Consider the following 26,560-nt stretch of genomic DNA (forward strand, 5'->3'; position numbering starts at 1 on the left):
ATTGTTTGGAGTGGCATCTCACTTCGCTGATGGTCCTTCTACTCTGATTATACAGAGTTTTGTTTTGTAAACCTTCTGCAAATCTTCATAAGATATCTATTAGCAAAGCCCGTCGTACCACTTGCTTTGTCTTCTCTGGCTGTCTTTATGTGCTCCGTACTGCTGTCTCTAGAACTCCATCCTAATTTCAGACACCCAGAAATGCTAATCCAGTCAGAATTTCAGTCCAGCTATGTCACAAAAGTACCACATACCTATTACCTACATAATAATAATAATAATTTAAAGAGCTCTCAGATGGGACCTTTCTCTGGATCTCCCTGCAGGTTTGTTCTGTCTGCTTAAGATAGTAAATTCTTTGGTTAGGGACTGTAGCATCTCCCATGCTTTGTATAGTGCTGAGGGTTCTGTTAGTGCTTATCAAAACACCCTTCTAGTAATCAAGGACACTTTTTTAATAGTTTCCTGGTTAGATTTCTACATATGTATTCAAGGACATAGCTGCTACTATTAGCAGATTCAACAGCTTGTCCCCAGCCAGGACACACTGGCCCTCTGGAATCAGGGTAATTGGGTCTCTGTCTTTTTCCCTGATCAGTGCTTAGCAAGAGTCCTATCTTGATGCTGCTATTGGATGTAGAGGGTGGGCAAGAGGCTAGGCTCCCTCCCTGCTTTTGTACACCCATTCTACATCAGGTGGCAGTTGGCCACAATCTCTGTAATATTTTAACAAAAAGAAATAATCCAGCATTTCTGTTGTCAACAGTGTAACAGTATGCAACTTTGTGCGGCTGAATTGTCTGTAGATTTTACAAAGCAGAGATACTGAACTAAAAAACTGAGTAGACAAACTATTTCCATATGGTCTTGGAATACAGAAAACAAATATTTCATTGCAATAAACAAGAAGACAAATGAAACTATGCAAGAATATTGCATGCTTAGTTCAGAAAGGGAAAGGCAACTTCCTCACTGATTAGTTTAAATGCCAGAAAGAGCAGAAAAAAGTGTGTGTGTGTGTGTGTGTGTGTGTGTGTGTGTGTGCGCGCGCAGAGAGATTAAAGAGAAGTGAATTTAAAATGACAATTCACAGTTGAATGGGGATGTTATCAGGTACGAATGATCCCACAGTTAGGTATTTGCTATCTGGAATAAAGAAAATATAGTATTTTTTTAGATTTAATGTTTGATTTGATTGTATATTTCCATTCTTGTATAACTAATTTAATCCAAGATTTAGCAAAGGACCTGGGCTATATCAAGTTTATAGAAAAAGATGAGTACTAGTTGGTGCTTAATGCATTACATTGTATTATTGCTACACTATTAACTGTACTCAGGCAGGCTTTCAATGACTGTTTCTATGTATTTAGCAAACAAGTAAGTCAGAGCAACCAAATATGGGACTCGATATAGCCAGATATTTTAGCAGAAGTGCTGTATCTTGCTCTTTTTTTATTTTTATTATTTGCTTATAGAAGTCAGGTTGTTAATAATGCATGCACTGGGTACATATATATATACTGATGCATTTAAGCAAGGAACTTTACTCATTCAATATTTTCTTTTGGAACACTGGACATGCTTTATTTCAATTTTTTCACAATTTATTTAAACATCTCACATATACAAAATAGGTACATTTTTTTGAGAAATGATGTCTTTTTACCCATCGTGGAGGATGAAAATGAAGTTTAAAAGCATGAGCACCTGAATTTGGAGGAAGAGGACGAAGATGGGGAATGGAGGAGAAATGATCCACGTGCTTAATCTGGGGGTAAGATGGGACATTCTGACTAAAGCTTTGAGACAGATTTCAAAGAAACAATACAACTTAATACAGAAAAGTGGTATTTCAAATGCTGCTAGCACCATCAAAGTTCAAGTATTGGAAAGATCTTCAATCATACTGAAATTAGCACCTTTTGGATTATGAATGGAACTAAAAGCACCTCAGGTCATATGCAGAAGTACCTACTCTGGATGTGGATCACACTTGGCTTTAAGTGTATGAGGTAGTTTAAACCTTTGGAAGTTGTGGTTTTAAACTTCCTCTGTGGAAGATATTCAAAGGCCACAAGTGGTGCAAACTTTCATGATTTTTTATTTTGTTTTTTTACAAAGGCTGACATTTCCCAAAACAAGGTGTTAAAATCTTGAAAGACTTCTGAGTCCTTTTGGGGCTGTATTAAATTGCATTGCACAACGCTCCAATCAATCCTTCTCCTTCTCTTTTGCCCAGAGTTTAAGCAAGTAGATGTACAGAAGAAATGGAAGGAGTCAGCTTTCAGTATAAAAAAAGAAATGGCAAAGAGAGATTTTTTTTTTTTGGTTTTAAGTTAGTTTGAGTTCATTTATTTGAAACAGACTGGGCCAATGTCCACACCGAATTCTTGGTCAACGCCACCAATGTCCAAAGGTGCAATGTCAAGGATGGGCAAGCGAGATGGCTTATTCGTTCTGTATTCAATTATTGTTTTGCCCCATTCATTGGTCTTTCTCTGTAAGATAATAATAGTGATAGTGAGAAGAGTGCTATTGTGCTATTTATGGTACCCACATTTCAAACTGTTGCAACTAATTTTGCTAGCACAGATCTTCTATTAGATGCCTAACTATTCAGAACTTTCTCATAAGAAACATATTCATTTTAATCTTTTTTACTTAAAATAACAGCTATCTGACCAGCAAGAGTAGCAGATTTTGTGTTGTGTCTTTAATACAATAATATATGCACTAGGGATGAAATCCTCAGACAGAGTACACTACCACAGTCATAGGGGTGAAGAACATGATTCTCAGCTCTTGCCTGAAGCAGATAGTATGGAGTTGTTGTCAAGCAGCTAGGCAGGCTATGGAGGAATAGCAGACATAGGATTTTGGACTACTGGATCTGCTGCCTGTTGGACTTTTGCCACTTCACCAGTTTGCACTTCATTTTCTCTGTTCTGGCTTAGTCAGATGCATGCAGCTTTTTCTGGTATTTAGAGATGCAAAATGCCTAGAATGTGCTTTCTACCTTCTTCCTAACCCTGTACAGTGAAAGAGTGATATTTCTCTGCTTTGGCCTGCACACACATGTTGAGATGCAGTAGGATTCAGCACTAGTTGCTATCTATATTTGACACAATATGAACATTAATGACTAATGTTCTGCAGAGGAAACTGGTAATTTAGCTCCATATTAATATCCCACTCTGCCACTACATTAAACAGTAAACGGTGCAGTAGTAGTACTTACAGAGCAGCCATCCTCAAGAACACTGAAAGTGAACCTGCTGTTGCCCTCTGCTCGTAGTTCAACATCATTGGATCCCTGCAGTATAACAGCCTTTTTAAGGTTGCCAGTTTCCTCATCCATGTATGCGATGCTGTTCTTGCAGTGGTAGGTGATGTTCTGGGAGGCATGGTTGGCCAGCAGACGCATGAAGGCAAGTTGGGTGGCCATGTCCTTGGAGGTCACACCTTCCTCATTGTATTCAAACTAAAAACAGGAGGCAAGAGCGCGAAATCAGATATCTGTTAGTCTAGAACAGGATATCCTCACAGTATGGGGAAGTCTGAAGTGAACAGGGGAAGCTACAGGAAAATCAAATAATGGAATACAGGGGATCATTAGCATGGCTACTTTGAGATTTCACAAGACCAAACAATTCTGTTGGAAAAATAACCTAATTAGATCTATGTAACTGGACAGATTGAATGATTTATAGTTGGGGCTTATGTATCTGCTCTGGTGTGCATGTCTCCTCTTTTGATTATGGCAAAGCAAAGAGTTATGGTGTCCAATATAAGTGAGAACAACACGTTAAAGGTAAATGGACAGTAAATTATGAAGTTTTCAAAAAAGGAAGAAAAGACCTGCATGGATTTTTGATATGTATTCCTATTCAGAGCCTGTATTCCCCATTCTGACTTGCAACATTCCTGATATGCCAATCCCAGGCTTCCCCTGAGTAGTAACTAGTGAACTTGTTAAGTTGTGATAAACTGTGTTGTGATTGTGTGATGTTCCTAAAGGGAAGCTAGGACAATTACAACAAACCCATTTTGCACTTGTGACCAAAACCAAAATTTGAATTCTGCTCTCTAAAAATGAAAGGCCAGTGTATTGCCTCCTCTCCCCCTATTAAGAGAGAGTTCTTATTAGTATTTATTAATCTTGAAAAGGGTCACTGTGCAGGCACCTCTTTAGACAGCACTATAGAGACAAACTAACTGAAGTTTGCACTGTTTGGCTACTTACCTGTGTGCCACCATTGATAGTTTCACCAAACCACACGTGCTTCTTGTCTCTGGGGTGCCTGCTGACATACCAGTTCTTAGTGGGGATGCTTTCTGGAGTAGCGTGGATGCAAGTCTCACTGGTGGAGAAGTCACAATACACTCTGATGGCATCCATGATACATCCTTGGTTGGGATCAATCCAGTAGAAACCTGTCATTGAAAAACCCAAACTGGTGAGTAACAATGCAATCAGCCTCATCCTGGCACTCAGTTACTATGGTAATGACCATGGCAGAAGTCCCCAAAGAGACAGTATTTACAACATATATTGGATAGAGTATCATGGTGATAGCTTGCAACCCACAAGTTATTTGAATTTAAACACTGCTAATAGGTAACAGTGCATTATTTTCAAAAGCTGAGCATATATAATTATCATATTGATTTTGTGTTGGGGATTGCAGCACAGTGAAAATGAAGAGAAACTCTTCAGGATAAGCTTGTATAATTGTACTGTTAGTAGAGGTATGAGCTGTTGCTTCATTGGTGATTTATTAATTAATATCTACTTCCTATCCAGAGGTCAGCCCAAAGGCCAGCACAAGCACTATACACCACTTCAATACCAGTAACTGGGCTTGAGAAAGACTTGAAGGGGTGTATATGCCTTGTGGTGGCCCACACCGTAGGGGTAAATGTCTCTTTAAAGAATAAAACTGCTGCTACCAGGCAATAGCCAATCAGGACATGGAAAGAAAGATGTTAAGCTGAATACAGCCAGTGAACCAGAAAAGGCACCTATCTAGCATTAACATACCACTTGTCCATTCTGGATGGCTGAGTCTTAAGTCACGGCAGGTGCGGGCTGGGTTCTTCCGGGAGCCTTCTGGAGTCAGGAGGGTCTCAATTTGGTTGTTCAGTGATTTCAGAGTGGCATCAACTTCGTAGTCCTTAGGTCTGAGAGATGGTTGATCAGCCCGGTAGTATTCAGCATCATAGCCAATTTCGTATCCACCACCATTGGGACCAGGGGGGCCAGGGTGACCAGGTGGACCAGGTGGACCCTAGAGAGTTTCAAAGTTAGAAGAACAGAGCATTCCATTACATAAAAGTCTGGGAACTGCACTGATGTGCATGCTATACCCAATTACTTACTTGTGTGAATAGCCCTATCCTAAGGCATAGGATCCTCAGCTCCAGTTTCAAATAGCTGTTAGCAAACTGCTTTGTGAGGGATACTGCATAGTAAATGGGTAACAGATGCAAGATTTAGGGCCATTGCATCTTCTGTGTGTATGTACTACTGGCTAAAAGCAGTAAGCACTCATCAACTTGAATAAGGAGTCTGTAATTAGCTGTAAAGTACATATTCTCATTTAAAGAGAGAATTTAAATGAAAAACAGATTGTTTTCTCATCTTAGCTCTATATTTAATTTACATGACTATTTAATTTGAATGGTTGAATGACACACCAGAAATATGAGGACTGTCATATAGTCGGACCATGAAGTAATAATAAATAACTAATAATTATTATATATAATATAATATAAATCATAATTATAATTAATTAGTATTATTTATTAATATATTCACAGCAATTTTAATCTGAGGCTTTCAAAGTGCTTTCCAAATTAAGACCAATATAGTTATCTTTATTTTACAACTGGGGAAACAGTGGCATGAAAGATTAAGTGATGAACCCAAGTTTAAAAAACATGTCAATGACAGAACCACACTAAAATTCAGCACTCCAGAATCCTATTTCTGTGTTTTTGTCCCTAGTACCCCATAGGCAGTTGCACTGTTTTGACTTTAATGCTATCCTGTAACAAATGTTAATTGTTAGGGAAGTATGTTAGAATGTGAAATAAAAATGTTTGCTCCTGTTAAAGAAAAATGAAACTTAGAAATTTCATTTCCTCTTCTTAACCCTTCCCTCCAAACTGCTTGGGCTATTAAGTGATGCTTTCATCCCGTGCCCTTAATTTATCAAAAAAAAAAAAAAGTCAAACTTACAGAAGGACCTTGGCTGCCCTGAGAACCACGCACACCAGCAGGTCCAATAGGACCAGGAAGTCCATTGCGACCATCTTTACCATGGGGACCAGAAGGACCAGCAGGACCCTACAACAGAACAATAACTTCTTAATGGAGGTAAATAATCCAAGAGAAATGGGAATATATTTTAAAAAAATCACAGGCATTGGAGAGGGCTATTTGCCCTGTCTATATTCCAAATTAATAGAGAGTATTCACTTAAAATCCCATACCCTTGGACCAGCAGGGCCAGTGGAACCAGAAGGACCTTGTTCTCCGTGGTGGCCCTATTGGAAAAAAGAAAAAAACCCACCAGGATTAAAAATACTTATACAGAATTATATTAATATAATACTAGTTATCTACGCCACAAAGCTTCTGAAAATTGGAGCTGGTGTTTAACCCTGTCTCCTTAGTGAAGTACTGTACAATCAGAGTTAAAATAGTTCTTGGGGGCATGGAGTGGGAAAGGCACCATAAAGTCAACTGGAATCTAAGGAAGATGTATTAGGACAATAACATTCCTCTATATACATAAACATGGAATGTTGCATTTTTAAAGCAAATGTAATCTATATGATGATTTTCCCTTTGTCTGTTCTACTGTATTATAATATAACAGAAATGAGTAAACACTGAATTATAGCAATGAAAATGCTTTTCCATATAATGTTGTCCAAATTTCAATACCAATCTCTAAAATTGTGTCTATGTTCAGATGTGCATTATGACATTCATAGAAATAGTTTTAGTAAACTTTTAAGAATTTGACATTCTATCTGGATGGCAACAATCACTAACCTATCTAGTCCTGTATCATCACCTTTGAAAGGTTTGTGGGGCAGAGTCATTCTACAGACTTGCACATATTAATTTTTACATGTTGTGGTAATTTATTTATTTCCTTTGTGCTCTGCATTCTAAATGATTATACTGTATATGTTTACTCACAGCAATACCGGGCAGACCCTGCAGTCCATTGTGTCCCTTAAAACCAGGCATGCCTCTAGGTCCTTTATCACCTGGCACACCCTTCTCACCACGTGGACCTTGTGGGCCCTGGAGAAGAAAAACGCATCAAATGAAGAAAAACAGAAATACAAAATTGAATATTTTAAAACATTTTCTAGACAACAAGAAAATGAATCACGAGTAGCCTACAGTATGTCATATTCTCCTCTTGAAACGTGCACATAGACTCTGTTAATACATGTGGAATCCACTCAAGGGGAGAGTGTGTCAGTCCCATAGGAGGGAGAGCTAGAGGTAGATTTTAACAATTCTAGATATGTAAATATTTTAAAATCCATAACATGCCTCTCAGTGCTCTCTGTGTGGTCTAAGATTGGGTCCTTAATTAGCAAGGAAGCATACATTTTCATTTCTTACTTAAACTTTTCCCCAGGGAGTTATAAAAAAATATACGTACAGCAAGACCTCTTGCACCAGCAGGACCAACGGAACCAGTAACACCAACAGGACCCTGAAACATACATACAGAGTATGTATAAGCTATTACACATTGTATTAATGGAAATGCCCAGTGCCCTGTGCATCTATTTGTTGCCAGGACAAATGAGCAGTAAGTGTCCCATGGTTAATAGCTATGTTATGTATTAGCAAGAGTTTGAAGTAACATGAGAATTTAAAGTTTTATCTTACGGTTTCACCACGATTTCCAGGCTTGCCAGAAGGACCAACTGAACCCTGAGGACCAGGAGCACCAGCAGCACCAGCGGGACCAGTGCTACCAGGATAACCGCGCTCACCCTAACAACAAGGGAAGAAGAGAGGAAGAAGCAGACAATGTATTAATACTAGCTTCCTATAAGGATTGACACATTTCTGTCACAAGTATGAAACAAAGGAAAGAAAAAGCTTACCTTGAAACCAGGAACGCCATCACGACCTGGAGGGCCATCATGACCGGGATTGCCCTGTTAAAACAGCATAAGAAACCAGTTGCTCTAATATCAACACAGAGCTGTGCATTCATTTGCAGGCCCTTGTGAATTTCAAACTAATCAGGCATTTTAAAAAAAGACCGCACAAACCTTGACAAACAACCCTACAAGGAAACCTCACATATAATATTTGCTAACTATTTTCTGTCTCAATACTGACAAATTTTACAATTTTACCTGTCGTATAAAGGTCATTCTCAAATACTTAAAATTTGCTCAAGTCATAGGAAAGATGGGATGGATTTCAAATATTTCAGAAGGCAGGGGCCAGATTCAGTAGCAGAAGAAAATTGTTTATCACCACCATCCTTTAAAATTATCTTTTAAATGATAATTTAATATTATCAGTAATAATAACAGTAATGTTCACTTAATAGATACTCTAGCAAAGGGCACACTGCTTATTTGAAAAAAGTTCCAGTGGTGCAGCGTAGGTAGGCAGTGGTGGGAGAAAAATTAATATTATGCATTACACTGGATACAATAAATAGATTCATGGCCCAATTATTCTATTTGTGGAACACCATCGGTACCAACTTGTATTAGCAAGTATAAATTTCTTTCTCTGTGATCTTTTGGTTGATTTCAGCTGCTTTCCTGATGTTATGGATGCTTAACCAGTGACTCTCCTCTTAATATGAATATCACAGGGCACAGACGTTATTTATGTTTACAGAAATTAATGAAATAAAGTGAATGATTTCTTAATTAATTGTGTTCCTGTGAGCATCCAATAACCCAAGGCATTGCTTAAACTTATCCATTACATTTCACCAGTGTGTACCAATTGAAGGTTTTATTCTACAATTATAGGGGTTCAAATAACTTATTTATACTTTATTTTTACTCCTCCATAGGTAGGGCTTTACCAAATTCATGGTCCATTTTGGTTAATGTCATGGTCATAGGATTTAAAAAATGATAAATTTCATGATTTCAAATATTTAAATCTGAAAGTTCAGTGTTATAATTGTAGGTCCTAGCCCAAAAAGGAGTTGTGTGAGGGTCAGCAGATTATTTTAAGGTAGGGGGAGTTGCAGCACTGCTACCATTAGTTCTATGATGCTGTTGGCAGCAACGCTGTCTTCAGAGCTGGGCAGCTGGAGAGCACCGGCTGTTGGCTGGGAGATCAGCTCTGAAGGCAGAGCTACCACCAGCAGTAGCACAGCAATAAGGGTGACATGGGTATGGTATTGCCACCTTTACTTCTGCACTGCTGCTGGGTAGGTGCAGCATTCAGAGCCGGGCACCTGGCGAATCTAGTAACCACTGCTCTCCGGTTGCCCAACTCTGAAGGTAGTGCAGAAGTAAGGGTGGCAATACCGTGACCCTCCCAAGAGAACCTTGTGATCCCCCATTTGGGTAAACACCCCCAATTTAAGAAACGCTGATCTCCCCCATAAAATCTGTGTAGCATAGGGTAAAAGCACACAAAAGGCCAAATTTCACAGAAGGACGCCAGGTTTCACAGTCCATGAAGCATTTTGCATTGCTGTGAACTTGGTAGGGTCCTACACATAGAGCAAAGTTGTGCATGGCTGCTGTATGGCTGGGCAAGATGCCTTGCTCACAGCATCATTGGACAAAGGGTTTCCTTCCCAGGGAAGAGGACAGAGGGGGTGGAACCACTGCCCTTCCTTCCAGCCTGCAGAGCGGGGCCAGAACATTGGGGGAGCAGTTAGCTCTAGCCTAATGGCTAGAACAGATGCCTCCCCTGCACACCCCGTAGTATTGTGCAAGAAGAAGCTGCCACAGTTTGCTCCTTAATGTTTTTAGACTGCACATGTCTTTTTAGATTTTGAGATCCAAACCTGTTATGGGCTCTTTCCCCATCAATTCAAGCACATTGGGAGACATCATGCAGTTAACTCCTATTGTTTTCATTATTATTTTTAATGTGGTAGTGCTGAAAACATCCACATGTGGTATGATTATGAACAGCTTACATTCTGAAATCTTGAATTATGTGCTTAATTTAAGGCCTTTCAAACTGGCTTTCAATTTAAAAGTAAGCCTTTGTTTTTAGGATTCTGAGTATTGCATTTTCCAATAAATGGTGTTTTTACATTTCACTACAAGAGATACAAATGTAGCAGAGGTGAATTCAATCTAAATGATATTTGGGTCTGAGTACTTAAAAAATTATCCAGCCTCCCAGATAAATTCTTCCTTCTATCCCAGTCCTCTATCCGCAGAACAGATTATACTTCTCAACTTTTCTAATGGACTCTTATTTCCTCCCACTTGTGACTACTTCATTTGACTTATATTGTCATAGTACTCAGAAGTGCCAGTCAGGATCAAGGCCCTACTCTGACACAATCTCTGCCTGGAAGAGCTTGCAGCATAGGAAATGAAGGAAGGTGGCTGCTGTCCCATTTTGATTAGGACTCATCTAGGACCCTTCTGGTGTGGGGCCTGGATTCCCAAGGATCTTCTTTAATCTGCCCCTAAAACTCTACAATGTAATCTTGTTAGCAGAATTTTCCCCAGCAATGTCCTGTTTTCCCACATATGTTTTCCATTATTCTGAACTACCCTCCTCCTCCCCTCCCCCCCCCCCCGCAAAACCCCCCACAAACAATACAAAATGTAGCTTACATCACGGCCAGCTTCACCAGCGGGACCATTCTGACCAGGAGCACCAGCAGAACCAGAGGGACCACGTGAACCAGCAGGACCAAACATACCTACTGGGCCTGGCTCACCCTAGTAAGGGAACAAGAATAGTACACTGCACTGTATTGCATTTCACATACCAACTTCAGAGCAACTAAATATTTATTTCTACTGCATCCATATAAAACTATCTCTTTAAAAGCAGAATTAGGAAGAACTAGTATGCCCATCTGACTAAAAAAAAACCAAAACAAAACCCAAAACAGTCTTTACTTCATGCTTTGGGCCTTCTCCTTTCCCCAGCCACTGTGGGAAACAAAAACTTTATAGTGAAAAATTAATATTACAAATATTGGGACAGGTTTTCACAAGGAGAAGCACTGAGGTTAGGTATAAATTAGTTCCTGATTTCCAAACCACAATATTGTGTGTGTGTGTGTCTCTGTGTGTGTGTCTAACATGCAAGAGAGACACAACTTTGCAGCTGGATTTCTGAATGTGGACCTAGACTGTTGCCACTTGGAAAATCTTGGCATGTGCTTGAAAAACTCTCTCTCCCCAAAACAGAAACTGGTCCGATAAAAGATATTACCTCACCCACCTTGTCTCTCTAAGATCTTGACGAAGGCAGATGTGTGACATGAGCATCTGTGTGTCATCTAAAGAACATTTTAATTCATAAGTGTGCAACTGACTTGGTTTAGCTCATGGGATACAAAGTAGAAGAGAACCTCATTAATAGACATTAAAGATGGAGAAATCAATTTCCAATTACTGTGCAATGCAATTAATGGGAAAATAAACACTCAGATGAAAAAGAATGGAGGATAATGTATATTAAATGTAAGAAGGAATTTTTGGGGGGATACAAATTAAGGGAAGGGATTTACAAATTAGCATAGTAGTCAGAATTAGTGAGGTTCTACTATACTTTAAATCCTAAATCTCAAAATCAATCTTGCTATTTCTTTGAAGCAAGCACTAAACATAGTGAGCCACTTTTTAATCTCATACCAATTTTACATTGTTGTGACTCCATTGATATCAATGTAATTATTCTTGGTCTGCAACTGGGTAACTAATCAGAATCTGGTGCTATATGTCCTGGATTAAAGCAAATGTCAATTTTATCCCTGAAGTTGTCTGATAAAAAAAATATAACTGATGTCACAGACTCACTGTTGCTCCAGAAATGCCTGGAAGACCACGTTCTCCCCGAGAGCCAGGCAGACCAAGGATACCAACAGGACCAAGAATACCCTGAGGTCCTGGGGTACCAGGAGGACCCTGAGGAAGGAGGAAGATCACATTAAATGTTATAGTCCTTGTCTACGAAAAAAGGTGCTTTGCATTATCATTGCAAATCTGAATGGATTTTTACCAACATTAATTTTTTGCAATTTGATATGATCCCATATTTGTACCAAAATGCTTTTGGAGGAATCACACCACATAGCTCTCAGCAATAGTTTCTAAACAAGAGAAGTTGGATAGCCTGTATTGTGCATTAACTTTCAAAATTAAGGTCTCTAGTATATACAACTGTTCAAAACTTTTCCAACAAAATATTGGTCAATGAAAAGTTCTGCTGGTAAAAAATTAATTTTTCTCTATGTTTCTGCTGAGCCCTTGTAATATCTCATGTATTTGCAAAGACATGATTTTTTTCAGTACAGTGAAAGTATACATCTATTTTATGAGACACTATAGTATAAAAACTGATCTTCTAATCTTTGAAAAGGTTTAAAGATACCAATGTGAACGTATACTCTGCTGTTGAGAGTCCTTTGCTGTACTCTTTTACGTTGCTGAAACTGTGAAGTGGTGAACTAGTCTGATCCAACAATAGCCACCTAGGGCCTCTGTTCATTTATGCCTATGCAATGTAAGTTTAAAATGTTATTAAATCAGGTGCAAATGATAATGCTAGGTGTAATGTAGTGGTGAATCAGGCCTATGAATGACATTTATTCAATATTTTTAATTAGATGTTCTTTGTCAGAAATGTTCTACAAATATTTAATCTGAATAAATAAGGGGGACATTTTAAAGTGTGATGCATAAAGATTAGCTACCCCATTTTCATTAGCTTTATTTTCAGACATATGCACAAACCATTTGCTATAAATTAAATAGATCATGGGGGGGGAAACCCTGTAGCTTGTGCTCTAGAACTGCAAAATATCATTTTGGCCTTTGCAATACTAGTAATCTGAGAGTGAAAATGGAAGAGTGCTGATCAATTTTGTTGTTGCAGGGCTGCTTCAAGGCTACCATTTTGGTAGGGTACGGGGGACGGCAGCCATGTGCTCTGGGACACAGTTTGCTTTTCATCCCATTCCGCAGACTATCAGGGAGTGAGGGGAAGATGCTTGCATTCCGTGCATGCCTCTCACACCTAGCTGGTGAAGGGAGCTCACCAGCTAGGTATGAGAGGCATGCACAAAATGCAAGTACTGTCCCAAAACGGCGCCGTTGAGTTGCTGACAGACTTCACTGGGCTCTGGGCAAGGTGGGCAATTGGTGTGTCCAGACCTCTGGAAGGGGCAGGGCCTTGGCTGGAAGGGACAGGGCTGGGATTAGCATCCTCAGCCAGTTCCTCAGTGCTGTCTGATGTGTACCACCCCAGGATCCATTGGCGATTTAAAGGGCCTGGAGCTCCAGCTGCTGCTACGATAGTGGTAGATCCCAGGGCCCTTTTAAATTGCTGGGCCCCAGGTCAGTTGCCCCTTTAGCCTCTCACTCTGTTGGTGACCCTGTGTTGTTTTTATACTATTTTAAACCTATAGTTTAGATTACTTAGACCTCTTCCACTTATTAGGGATTCTGATGCATAAGTGACCTGAAATTGTCAAACAATCACAATGCCTTCCTTAGTATCATCTTTGGTCTTTTATTTTGTGGAAAAGCAATATGCTTGCCCCACAGCTTAATGGCAGAAGACCAAATTCTGCCATTTTTACTCAGAGGGCACGTCTAAACTACATGCCTCCGTCGATGGAGGCATGTAGATTAGTTTATTCGAAAAAGGGAAATGAAGCTGCGGCTTAAATAATCGCGGCTTCAGTTAAATTTAAATGGCTGCCCCGCTCTGCTGACAAACAGCTGATCAGCTGTTTGTCAGCAGATCGGGGCAGTCTGGATGTGCCGCGGTCACAAGGAAGCCTTTGTTGATCGGCGCAGGCAGAGCGGGGCAGCCATTTAAATTTAAATGAAGCCGCGATCATTTAAATCATGGCTTCATTTCCCTATGCCGATCTGTCTAATCTACATGCCTCCGTCGACGGAGGCATGTAGTCTAGACACACCCATACTGACTAGTACATTCCTCTGCAAATATTGCCACTGGCCTCAGAAGGCTGTTCTCAGACTAATATGCTACTCAGCAGGAGTAAATATAGCAGAAGCTGACTCAGAGAGCTTACAATGCACTTTGCCTTCCACAGCTTCTATTCAACTAGGCACTTAAGCATGCACTTCCTTTAAAGTGTGTGCTTAAATCTCATTGACTTCTGTGGGATTTAGGGACATAGTCAAACAGAAACATGCACTTTGACAGGTAGAGGCTACAAGAGAAAACTGCTAAAGCACAGTACCTATGCTGGAATGTGTAATATATACATTACAAACAGCATTTAGCAATGAGAAGAGATGTTATGTCACTTACGGCAGTACCAGGCTCTCCAGATGGACCTTTCTCACCTGAGAAACCAGGTGGGCCAACAATACCTTGTTCACCAGGACGACCAACTGGACCAGTGTCACCACGTGGGCCTCTAGGACCATCTTTGCCAGATGGGCCAGGAGGACCAGGAGGACCGGTGATACCCTAGGATTAAATACAAACATTAGTTCATGATCTTGCCGAGACAGAGATTATTCATCATATCTCAATGAAACCAAACTCAGTGGAACAAAAAAGGCACTCAGCAATAGTTTATTAGTGATTTAGGCCCAGATCCTCAAAGACACTTAAAGGGATCTCACTTTTATTAGAAAAGGAAGAAGTTCTTCCTTTTCCCTCCCTTGCTTGCCATGCATGTCTGAAATCAGTGGAACAGAACCCAGCAGCAGCATGAATAAGAGTGGTACAATTTGGCCTAGAATAAACTACAGTCTTGGTTCTGAGCTTAGTGTCTGTGATTATAAATTGGATTACAATAATGTTAATAACGGGGTATTTTTGTCTTCTAGTCTGGCTGGACACCTTTGAGCTGCACTTAACTCTGTCCTATCCAGCATAATTAAATACAGGAATGCCAGACAAGGAGGGGAGAGGTCTTGGAAGCACCTTCATGATGAGACTGCCAACCTCTGTATGTGACATTTGATGACATACTGAATCCTAAAAAAAAGCTTTGGATGAGGAAAAAATAAGGGTCCAAATTTTCAAAAGGAAATAATGATTTTGGGTCCCTTCATTTTTTGGTGCTCAACTGAGGGCACTTCAAGAGGGCAGAATTTCAGTTTTGAAAATGTGGGCCAAAAGTGATTTTCTGCCACATTTTCCCAAGCTGAGGCCTTCCTTACCCTAGGAACACTCCCACTGAAGTTAATGGAACTGCTCCCTTAATGGAACTAATAGATTCATGGAGTTAGGTCAATCCATGGCTATTAGCCAGGATGGGTAGAAATGGTGCCCCTAGCCTCTATTTCTCTGGAAATGGGTGAAAGGGGAGGGATCACGTGAGGATTACCTGTTTTGTTCCTTCCCTCTGGGGTTTTTGGCATTGGCCACTGTCAGCAGACAGGATACTGGGCTGGATGGACTATTTGTCTGACCCAGTATGGCCATTCTTATGTTCTCCCAGAGTAATTTGCTACTCTGTGTGAATACAAGCGGCAGAAACTAGCGCAAAAGGCACAATTTACAAAGATGTTTGGGCACCTAGAAATGTAGACAGATTCCTAGTGGGATTTTCAAAAGGGCCTAGACACCTAACTCCCAATGAGGGAGTTTTTGAAATTCCCACTAGGCATCCATTTGCAACGATGTGAACCTAAGCATATTTAAACACCTGGTGCTAAGCAATTAAGGGCCTGTCTCTGATATCAGATACATCTGTACAATTCAGGAGAAACTCTTCTGACGTCAAGGATTTATATTAATGGGACTGAGATTAGGATTAGCCCCAAAGTGGTTCAATCTGTCTGTCATCTGATAAAGTATTTTCAGCAATTACTTACAGCAGGGCCGGGAGGACCAGTTCTGCCAGCAGCTCCAGGGAAACCAGTGGCACCCTAGAAATAAAGCTCAAGGTCAAGGTGAGAGTTCACAAAGAACAACAATTCAATGTCAAGGAAAAATGGCAGTGTCAGAAACTTAAAGACTTACTGGAGGACCACCGTCACCGCGAGAACCAGCGGGGCCTGCAGCACCAATGGGACCCTACAAGTGAGGAGAAGAAAGGGAAAATGATGAACCAGACCAAAATACCTTCAAAGTTCCAGATAAAGAATAAGGTCCCAATCCTGCTCTGACTGAAGTTAAGGGGAGTTTTGTCATCTACTTTAATGGAAGCAGGATTGTCCTGCCACCTCCAGTACCAGAGTACATATCCTCACACTGGGGAAAAATCCTGTATTCCTGGCCTAGCTTTCACTCATACCTTAGGCAGGTAAGTTTATGGAAGTCAACATAGCAAGGACTGGGTTCAAAATGAGTAACAGCTTCAGGATTTAAATGAAAGATTTTTTAATGTAGACTGTCTTCTGAATGTTACATGCACAGCCACCAACTCCAAAACCAAAGAAAAAGGCAGCGGCTTAGTTGGCAAAGGGCATGAAGAATGCACTTATATATGTATTTTATGGATATTACAATAGCTCTGTACAGAATGAGTAAGACCAAGGCAGGATACTGCTCTAAACAGAGGGGTAAAGCTTTAAATATTCCGATAAAGAAATTTTCTCTCATAAAGTTTCAAAATGGGGATAGTAAAAAAACTAGGTCCTGATTTTCAGCATCTTTTCGACATTTGAGATTATGTCACTTGGACATAAAGACAGTTCCATCAAAAGCACGTACAGGGAGGTAGCCTGAAAGTCCAACCCCTAAAGGACATATTTTGTCTATGATGTGATTTGTAAGGGATCCTCAACTCTAGATCTTACCCACAGACATCTCCTTCCTTAATCCAATAAAGCCTTAATGTATTGACCTTCAGGGCCTGTTGCAAAAATTATTTATTTTATTAACTTCTATTGGAAGGAATCAGTCGAGTGGGCATGAGCAAGTGAGGTGTCTGTGGTAGGGTTTTCAGTTCTTATATTAGGAGGAATTTAATACTGATCCTGGCTAAATCTGAATTTGTTCTATGTACGTTAAAAAATTAAACTGTACACTTCAGCCCAAAGTCTTGGATAGGTGCATTTTTTAAATGGAAAATAAATAGATTGTATGAATTATCACAGCTTTTGTTATGGGAAATTAATACAAATCTGCATCATGACTATTAAAAGTTATCATCTGAAGGCACAAGAAACTTGACTTCAGGTGTATTGATGATCTCAAGTTTTCTAAGAAACCTGGACTTCTTTGCGGTTTTGCTTTTAACTCAATTTTTCAGTGTTTTGGAGCAACATCAGAGTCATTGGAGGGAAGTTCATTTGAGTTTCAGATTCAGGATCTGAGCCCAAATAAACTGATTACAAAGTTCTCACAAAATCTTGCAAACTACAACCACCACTTTCCTCCATGTTTAACACTTTAGTTTTGAAATGATCAATCTCAGAGAGAAGCCAACAATACAAAACAGTTCAAATTTCAAAGCCTCATTGCCAGCTGTGCAGGATGCATAGTTTAATCCAACCTTTCTTTCTCAACCTTTTTTTTTATGAAATAGCCCTTTAAAAAAAATTATAAGTACCCCCAGTATCTGCAGTTTTCAGACACGCAATTTTTTTTCTACCATTGCAACACAGTTGTTTAAACAACTTAATGGCAGCCTGGCGGGTGATGAAATTTTTGGGTGTAAAAAGTACAAAAATAATAAAGCGCTGTATAACTTAAAACAAAAATTCGGTTTTCTCCAAATTTCAGTTGTGTTGATGTACCCCCCAGACTTCTCTCGAGTACTCTTAAGGGTACTCATACCGCTGCTTGAGAAACACTGGTTTAATCAGTGTATTTTAATAGTAAATTCAATTTACTTACTGCTGGGCCACTGGAACCAGCTGGGCCAATAGCACCCTGTGGACCAACTTCACCCTTAGGTCCTTTCTGACCCCGTTCGCCTTTAGCACCAGCTTGGCCAGCGGCACCCTAAAAATACAGTGAGGAAAAAAAAAGTTCAAAATGTATTTTAAAGGAAAATAACAAGAAAATGTTGCAGCGTTTGACAGTGAAACATACACTTGGTACTTACAGGAGGTCCAGCGAATCCAGCAGAGCCAGCAGGACCAGCTTCACCACGTTCACCCTAGAGGGAGATAAGAAATACTCAGGACTAAAGCTGTCACAACCCTAGAGTAGCTATTTTCTGAATGTAGCATTTTTGCACCTGGAAATGTTTTCTATGTTGCTACTTACAGGAGTTCCACGAGCACCGGCAGGGCCAGCAGGGCCAGCAGGACCAGCTTCACCCTAAAATATACCATAGATTACTTTCATCATGATGTAATCACTCTGAGTGCAATCAGAGCCAAGATGTATTCTAGGTAAAATGTTCTTCCCTTGGATCAATGGGGGAATTACATCCACATCTTCCTTAGGCATGCATGTGGGAAGAGACTGCCACTACATATGATCAGAAATACTCTAGTTTTCACCTACTTAATGCTATTGAGTTGCATTTTTTTTATGATTCCTGAAATGGTCCTCAAGGATTAAATGCAGGGGTATTTCAAAACAATGATTAGCTGATTGATATGTGTTCCTCCATCACCTCTGCCTGCTCCCCTCCCCTCCAGAATGCTAAGAGTGCAATCAGAACTAAGCTCTATGTGAGAGGCAGGTCCCAACCTAGAATCCTCTCCAATGCGGTCCCACTATATTCCCACAACTCTCCTGCCAGCCTGACCCAGACGCTTGGGACTAAGCAGTGCAGTGGCAATCCCTTTCATTGGCTAGGGAGACTTTATAGCTTCTGGTAACTCTCCCCAGAATATGAAAAATTTAGAAGGCCTATTTACAGTGTTAACTAGGATGGGATGTCTTTTTATTCAAATGGAGACTGGTTACCTTTTCCCCTACAGTCTTTAAATATTCATGCAAAAGTGACACTGGTAACAAAAAAGCAAAAAGAGACATACCCGGTCACCAGGGCCACCAGCAGGGCCAGGGGATCCAATAGCACCAGGAATACCCTAAAGAGTAAGACAAAAACAGGGCATGATTTCTGGTTGCGGATGTTCATGAGAAGCCATTCTCTCTGCTCCACTCCCCTTCTTTTCTGTGCTTCCTTCTGGAGAGGGCAATGTGAGCGTGTTGTTTTATTAGCTATGAACTTGTGCAAAATTTGGGAGAATCAAATGATTCATTACTCTCTTCCTCCCAACATACAAGTTCCCGAGCAGGCTGAATATCCCATGGCCTCTTTGAGCATTTACATTAAAAGGAGCACCTTCTTTAAAAACCTACTGTGCTTTTGCAGTACAAAGATCATCAGTTAGACAAATAAAAAAGGGCTCATTGTTACCTCCCTGTTTCTGCCATTGATCTGCACTCGTATCTCTAATTGACTTCCATTGGCGCTCATGCACAGAACAATTACAGGTCCGAGTTCTTAATGTGCTTATGTCTATTGTTTAACCCTTTTCCACCTTACCTAGGCTGTGTCTAAATTTCGGAGAATGGTCTAGACATCAATGGGCAGAACCCTACTGATTTTGCTGAAAATCAGAAAAGCAGAAAGGGGAAATGAGAGGCACAAAAAGCCCCTGGCATCTGGTTAACAGAACTATCCACCTCAGTCAGGACCATTCATCAAAAAAAGCAACAAAACACCAAGTGATGGCAGTCATCAACACCTTCCAACTCCATCTCAGCCTTGTCCATCTTTCCAATACAGTGTAAACACCCTGAATGCCTTACCACAGGTCAGAAAAAAATTATAATGGCAGCGATAATGGGGGAAGGCCTGAATGTGGGGCACTCAGAACTCCTGGCATAGGGATAGACTGAAGGGCTCTGGTATGGAGGAAGATACACAGAGCCCATTCTTGGAGGAAAGGAGTGCTAGAGTTTCAGGGAGTCCAGAAATAGAGGGATGGGAGGGTGATACACAAGAGGTTTGTGGAGGGTGAACAAGGAGGGATGAAAGGAGTCTCTGTGGTATGCAATGAGCTTAGCCTATGGAAGTAATGAAGTGAGAGATTCTCAAGTTCATTAATGCAAATCTGGGATTGTGGATTAATCCCTCTCGGTATCAATTTAGCTATTCAGTTGAGTTACTATTTTACTTTGCTAGTGTGTTTTAAAGCTTTACTTTAAAAACTGGAGAGCTGAAGTCTAGCCATTATATTGCTGTTGACTGTTCAAAAGACCTGAACAGATTTTGGATCCTGTGAAAAGCTTGAATGTGTTTCTGTGAATCTTATTCATTCTCCTTCTACAGAGGCATTTCTGAAGTATTTGAAGCTAAATTAAGTGATAATAGAATGACTTGGTGTACTCACACGTGAACCATCTCTTCCTGTTGCTCCAGGTTCACCTCTGGCACCTGGTAAACCCTGAAAACAGGAAAGAAAAAACCCACCATGTTACATTGCTAATGAAGGCCAGAGTTGAGACAACAAGAGATATAAATTATCAGTTCTATTGGCATCGTCACAATGCTCATTCAAGTCTTATTCATACATGGAGACATAATTCCTTCCTTCTTTTTGTGCAGTTATTCTATGTGTATCCTTAGTGCAAAAGGAAATCTTCATTTTGGGCACATTCTCCTTTTAACATGCCGACCAAAACCTGACTCTCCTGTATGAGCAAATGCTCCTTATTAGCAAATGCTTTACTCAATGTGCCATTGCTTGTGCTAAGCGTGAATTGTGAAGTGGCAGAGGAAGGGGAATGATGCAGGTCCACTGCCAAACCCATAAAAGTTAAAAGAATTGCAAGCTCAGTTCCCTTCTTCCGAACACGGAAATCCTGCTCATACCCACAGAACTCCCTCCCAGCGTGTTTGAATATGGTTAAAGATTCAATTACAAATTACAATCTGTGAAAAAGCTGAGTGGCTTGATACTGTTCTCCATCTGGCTTTTACCAATTGGAGATATGAATCTGGCCACTGAGGCTATGTCTGCACATCAGTGTTATTTTGGAATAACGTCAGTCCGCAACTAAACTGACGTTATTCTGAAATAGCACAGTCCGCATCTACACTATAAGCAGTTATTTCGACATAGTGTCAAAATAATGTCGAGCTGGAGGACTTTTTACTCCAACTTCTGTAACCCTCATTTTACAAAGAGTAAGGTAAGTTGGAGGAACAGTGGCTCTTTCTCGGACTTCCCTCTGTGTAGATAGTGCCAAAAGCTGAAATCAGCTATTTTGACTTGAGCTACATAATTGACGTCGCTGAAGTTGTGTAGCTTATTTTGGCTTTAGCCCTGCTGTGTAGACATGCCTTGAGTATAAATCGAGCCCTCCCCCTTTTCCTTTGGCCCATAAAAGCAATATATACAAATTCTATTGGGCATTATACTTTATGCTTAAAGCTGAAAGAATAATTGTTGACGATAATGGGAGCACATAAATGGTTAGACAGTGAATTAGGGTCACAAGAAGGATCCGCCATCACTATAGCCTCAAAGAATCAGAATACAACTTAACTCTAATTGTTGTTGACAATGTAATTGCTTGGCATTGATCCACATGGCAGCCACATGGGTATCTTATAAAGAGTGTCAGGCAATTCCACTTTTGGTTGCATCTTTAACTGAATGCCTTTTGATTCCTTTACTCAAAACAAAGGGAGCAATAATGCCAACCTCAGGCTTAGAGTCATCCATTAGATTTCATACTCTCACCCCGATAAAGTTTTTAGTTGCTGAGATATTTCACTGATTCCCCTTGGACACCTGCATTAGTAAAACTCCAATTAAGACACTTCACATTTGGAGTATCCAACAAAAGGATACTAGTTTTTGCAGTTCATCGCTTTGTTTTATACACAGTAGTAAATATGAATGGAGGAGAGTTGCTCCGGCAAACTGAAGGACATTCCTAATTCCAAAATTAAAATCAGGGTTTTCTTAATCCATTTCCCCAGAATAAAATTGTGACTGGATCAGCCAGATGAAGGAAAATACTGTGCCATAAACACGAAATTGCCAACGTGTATTCAATCTATATTTGCTAAGTACATGTCATAGATATTACAGGTCCTGTAACTAGTGCACAGACCTCAACTAATGGTAGCAAAAGCAGGTGGAGCCCTTTTTACATAGCTCCATTCTTACTGCAATCAGTACTCACTGAAGACAAGTTTAATAGACCTTTCGGTAAACTCATGGGCCCCAGTCCTGAAAAATGATGACGTACCACTACTCCTGCTGATTTCCAAGAGTTGTCAAGGGTGCTGGCATCAGAGGGGAGATGTTCAGCACCTCACAGGATCATGTATTTGTTGAGCAAATAGCCAATTTACTTATGTGCTAGTGGGGGGTCTCTGTGCAATGCAGTTTCACGTAACATTATCAGCTTTGGGGAAAGTTATATTTAGGTGACCTTATGTTCAATTGATTAAAACCACAAACAACTCTATTCCATCAATCTGTGCACATGTGTTTCAGTTGCAATGAAACTGGTCGAAACTGGTGACTTACCTTTTCACCTTTGCCTCCTGGGCCACCAGCAATACCTCTCTCGCCTGGGATTCCACCAGAACCAGAGGGACCTGGACCACCAGGAGCACCAGCAACGCCAGGTTCACCCTAGCAGTAACAAGGGAACATGTAAGAAATTATTTGTTCTGCAAAAGTCTTAGCAAAATTATCTTAGCATTGAAGTCCCAATTTTTTTTAATCTTTGAAAGGACTGACTGAATCAACCGTTCTTATCTTCAAATAGTCTGCCTTGAATTTTAGAAGATTTGTTTATATTTATCCCTGTAGTAAATGGATGTAACTTCATTGCTTTCAGCAGAGTTCTCTGAAGGCAGTGGAGTAGTGCTTGTTCACTCCATGGCTGAATTTGGCCTCAGGTGAACAGCCTGATCTTCCAAAACAGCATTAATCTTCCATTTTCTCCAGGAACTTCACCCTGTACCACCCCAATTTTCTACTAGAGAAAAGGCCCAAATCAGAACCATTTCGTAGACTCTTTGGCATCTGGAGGCGTTGACAGAATGGAGCTTGGATTCCCAACTCAACTTTATTGATGAGATATTGCAAAGATAACGTAATGCCTGGCTTTCCTTGTTTTTCTGTAACTTTACTTGTGATCCTCACATATTAAAAGATGCTCTCACTTCTAGTTTTTGTGATTTGATCTGTGGGTCACGTGACACTTAAGTACCAGATTCAACCAGGTTTCAACCAGGCTTCTGTTTTTGTGGGGGACAATTTGTGTTGGCTCATTATTGGGTGCACACTTTCCCATAGATGTCTGTAAATTAAGGTATAGAAATATAAGCGCTAATGTTTGCAATTATGAAAGTTTGGCACAAAGAGTCAGGCAGAGTATTAATCCAATTCAAATGAGGCAAATGGAACACTTAGCTAAGATAAATTGTATCAGCGATTCCTAGCTGGAATCCCACTCCCATCATCTGTAAAAGGAAAATTTTCAGTGCATAACAAACTAGGCTTCAATGGAGCTTTGCCATTTGGCACCATCAGAGGATATGGCCCATTTTCTAAGGGATATATGTAGGTAGTTGTAATCAGCATCAAGTACAGTTCTCAAGGTTTCAGCAGTCATGACAGTAGCAGCTTGCTCACCTTGTTACCGTCAGTGCCTGGTGGGCCAGTTGGACCACGGCTTCCAATGGAACCTACAGGACCGACTGCACCACTTTCACCTGGAGGGCCACGTTCACCCTGCAAGAGACAGGTTGGTTTGAATTGTTCTTTATAACTCAGAGGCATTACAAGGTTGATTGATTGCAAAACACTCTTGATTTGATGCGAGTTGTGCAAACTAAAAGAATCACATTAGCATTCATATTGTGCAAAATATATTCCATGTATGCAGCTTCTAAGTGAGGGCTACTCAACACACGGGCCCTTTGCATGTGACCCATGGCACCTTGAACTGCTTCCCGGGCTGCCTGCCTGCCTCATTGCTGGGACTCCAGTGGCAGCACCGAGCCGAGCGCTGAGCCATGTGGCTTTGAGCCAGGCCGCATGTGCAGGAGCTGCAGACCGGCGAGGGGGTGGGCGTGGCAAGAGGCGGAGGCAGAGCACACCTGCTGCATCTGCGACAATGGCAGCGCCTCCCCACAAGCAGAGCCGCGCGGTGTGGCACTGACAAGCCACATCTGCGCATGCATGGGAGCTGCCAGCCAACTGGGGGGGGGGGGGGCGGGGGAGAGAGGGAAGTAGTGGCAAAAGGCATGGCAGAGCACGTCAGTACCTCCCTGAGCCAGGCCACGCTGGTGCATGCGCAGGAGCTGCTGGGGGTGGCAAGAGGCACGTGGCAAGGCAGTGGCAGAGCTGGGCAGTGAGGCAGTGGCAGAGCCGAGTAGCGAGGCCAGGGTGAGAAAGGTCTGTGCTGGGGCTGGGATTTGGGTAGTAATCAATATAATGGCCTTCTGTTGACATGCGTTTTAGTAGTTAAATTGCTGAACTGTCATTGCTCATTAAAAGTACTGTCATATGGGTGGAAATGGGTAAATATTGCATTTTATTGATCTGACATAAAGGAGCTGACTTAAATGGGGCCTGTGTGTTGTGTAGTCTTGCCTTAATCTTTGTATTCATGCCCATCAGTGTGAAATAAGCTATTTGCATATATATTTGCAACTGCACTTGAATTGCAGCCCTCGGCATGTACTGTGGATATCATTGTGGCCCCCGGGGCTTCCAAAGTTGAGTAGCCCTATTCTAAGTGTTTTGAAGCCAGTTTTTGGATGAACAGTTCTGGAATAGCATAAATAAGCTCTCTTGAACTGAACTTTTCCTGTGTGACAGGAGAACACTACTGCCATGAACTTGTTGCTCTTTGTTTTTCAAGTAGCCATATGGTCACATTTTGAAAAGCAACTAGTTAAACAGGCATTTCAAAGAACCAATGTCCCAGTCTGTAGCAGCTTTCTATGCCCATCATAGCAGAAGTATAATATTTTGGCTATTCTGAGCCAGAACAAGGGGATTGTGCATCACTTTGTGCAAAGCAGAGAAGCCCCTTTATAACAGAAAGCTAAGGTTGGGGGCACAATAGGATCAGAAGTGACTAGGTGTGTTGGGATCATAGCCAGTAGTTTAGTGCACAGTGTACCTGATCCATAGCACATAGAAATCTATTGTCTTCTGTGTGCTGACGTTAGACATTACATGGAAGGGAGCAGAAGGCTACCTCCATTATTTTCCCACTCTGTGGGGGTATGTCTACACTACCCCGCTAGTTCGAACTAGGGGGGGGTAATGTAGTCATACGGAGTTGCAAATGAAGCCTGAGATTTGAATTTCCCGGGCTTCATTTGCATAAAGCCGGCCGGCGCCATTTTTAAATGCCGGCTAGTTCGGACCCCGTGCCGCGCGGCTACACGCGGCATGGACTAGCTAGTTCGGATTAGGCTTCCTAATCCAAACTAGCTGTACACCTCGTTCCATGAGGCATACAGCTAGTTTGGATTAGGAAGCCTAATCTGAACCAGCTAGTCCGTGCCGCGTGTAGCCGCGCGGCATGGGGTCCGAACTAGCCGGCATTTAAAAATGGCGCTGGCCAGCTTTATGCAAATGAAGCCCGGGAAATTCAAATCCCGGGCTTCATTTGCAACTCTGTATGACTACATTACCCCCCCTAGTTCGAACTAGGGGGGTAGTGTAGACATACCCTGGGAGGGTTAAGAAGCCCTGAAGCCTGCCCTGTAGCTGACATTTCTCATTCCTCCAGAGTTTAATCAAGCCTTATTAGAAATGTACGTAAACAAAAAGAACTTTATCAAGACAGTGTTTGAAACTATACTACAAACAGTGACTTACTCTTGGGCCAGCAGGACCAGTAAGACCAAATTCACCTGGAATACCCTAGACAAAAGAGAAACATAGGTTTAAGCAGACTCCTAAAGCAAGCTTGTCATCATTGTTGCCATCTTACATTTGTTTTTTAAAAAATACTATTTAGAAATACTTTTTAGTGCAATAACATATGACAAATATGGCGCACCACAACGTGGCCTTTAGTGCACAAAGGTAGGTGAGGATGAAAGAGCACAGAGACCCTGTCCTTCCCAAACCTATAACCAGACCGTATCCCAGGGTCTAGCTTTCAAATTTATGCAGACTCTGGGGTCCTTCTTCTCCACTGAGTCACCCCAATTTTATGCCCAGGTAATTCATTTGATTTCAATAGAATTACAGACACATAAAACTGGCATAATGCAGGAGCAGATACTGAAATTTTGGAAGGGAAATTTATTGTCAAATAATTTCCAATTACTGTCAATCTATTTTTAAAGATATTCAATCTGGAATACATAGTATAAATCAGATTGGGCTTGAAAAGTCATATCAGGGTTTGGCTTTGTTTTGTTTATACCAGAACTTTGAAATAAGAAACACATCTCAATTGCTAAGTCTTCATTTAATAACAAATTAG

General features: G+C 40.9%; 1 protein-coding gene across 1 annotated transcript in view; it reads right to left on the reverse strand.

Annotated features, from left to right (window-relative positions):
- Positions 1-2,086: 2,086 nt before the first annotated feature.
- COL1A2 (collagen type I alpha 2 chain) overlaps positions 2,087-26,560 on the reverse strand; it is a 53,136-nt gene continuing 28,662 nt past the window's right edge. The window contains exons 30-52 of the mRNA XM_006114489.4: positions 25,945-25,989; positions 23,740-23,838; positions 22,624-22,731; positions 20,470-20,523; positions 19,105-19,158; positions 18,383-18,436; positions 18,219-18,272; positions 18,008-18,115; positions 16,187-16,240; positions 16,039-16,092; positions 14,519-14,680; positions 12,031-12,138; positions 10,834-10,941; positions 8,152-8,205; positions 7,931-8,038; positions 7,698-7,751; positions 7,220-7,327; positions 6,502-6,555; positions 6,248-6,355; positions 5,045-5,291; positions 4,247-4,437; positions 3,242-3,484; positions 2,087-2,501 (exon numbers count right to left, since the gene is read on the reverse strand). Coding sequence (XP_006114551.1) covers positions 2,355-2,501; positions 3,242-3,484; positions 4,247-4,437; positions 5,045-5,291; positions 6,248-6,355; positions 6,502-6,555; positions 7,220-7,327; positions 7,698-7,751; positions 7,931-8,038; positions 8,152-8,205; positions 10,834-10,941; positions 12,031-12,138; positions 14,519-14,680; positions 16,039-16,092; positions 16,187-16,240; positions 18,008-18,115; positions 18,219-18,272; positions 18,383-18,436; positions 19,105-19,158; positions 20,470-20,523; positions 22,624-22,731; positions 23,740-23,838; positions 25,945-25,989 — 2,376 coding nt within the window. The 3' untranslated portion in view covers positions 2,087-2,354. The remainder of the gene's footprint in view (positions 2,502-3,241; positions 3,485-4,246; positions 4,438-5,044; positions 5,292-6,247; positions 6,356-6,501; positions 6,556-7,219; positions 7,328-7,697; positions 7,752-7,930; positions 8,039-8,151; positions 8,206-10,833; positions 10,942-12,030; positions 12,139-14,518; positions 14,681-16,038; positions 16,093-16,186; positions 16,241-18,007; positions 18,116-18,218; positions 18,273-18,382; positions 18,437-19,104; positions 19,159-20,469; positions 20,524-22,623; positions 22,732-23,739; positions 23,839-25,944; positions 25,990-26,560) is intronic.

Source organism: Pelodiscus sinensis, chromosome 2, assembly GCF_049634645.1.
Source record: "Pelodiscus sinensis isolate JC-2024 chromosome 2, ASM4963464v1, whole genome shotgun sequence".
Lineage (NCBI taxonomy): Eukaryota > Metazoa > Chordata > Testudines > Trionychidae > Pelodiscus > Pelodiscus sinensis.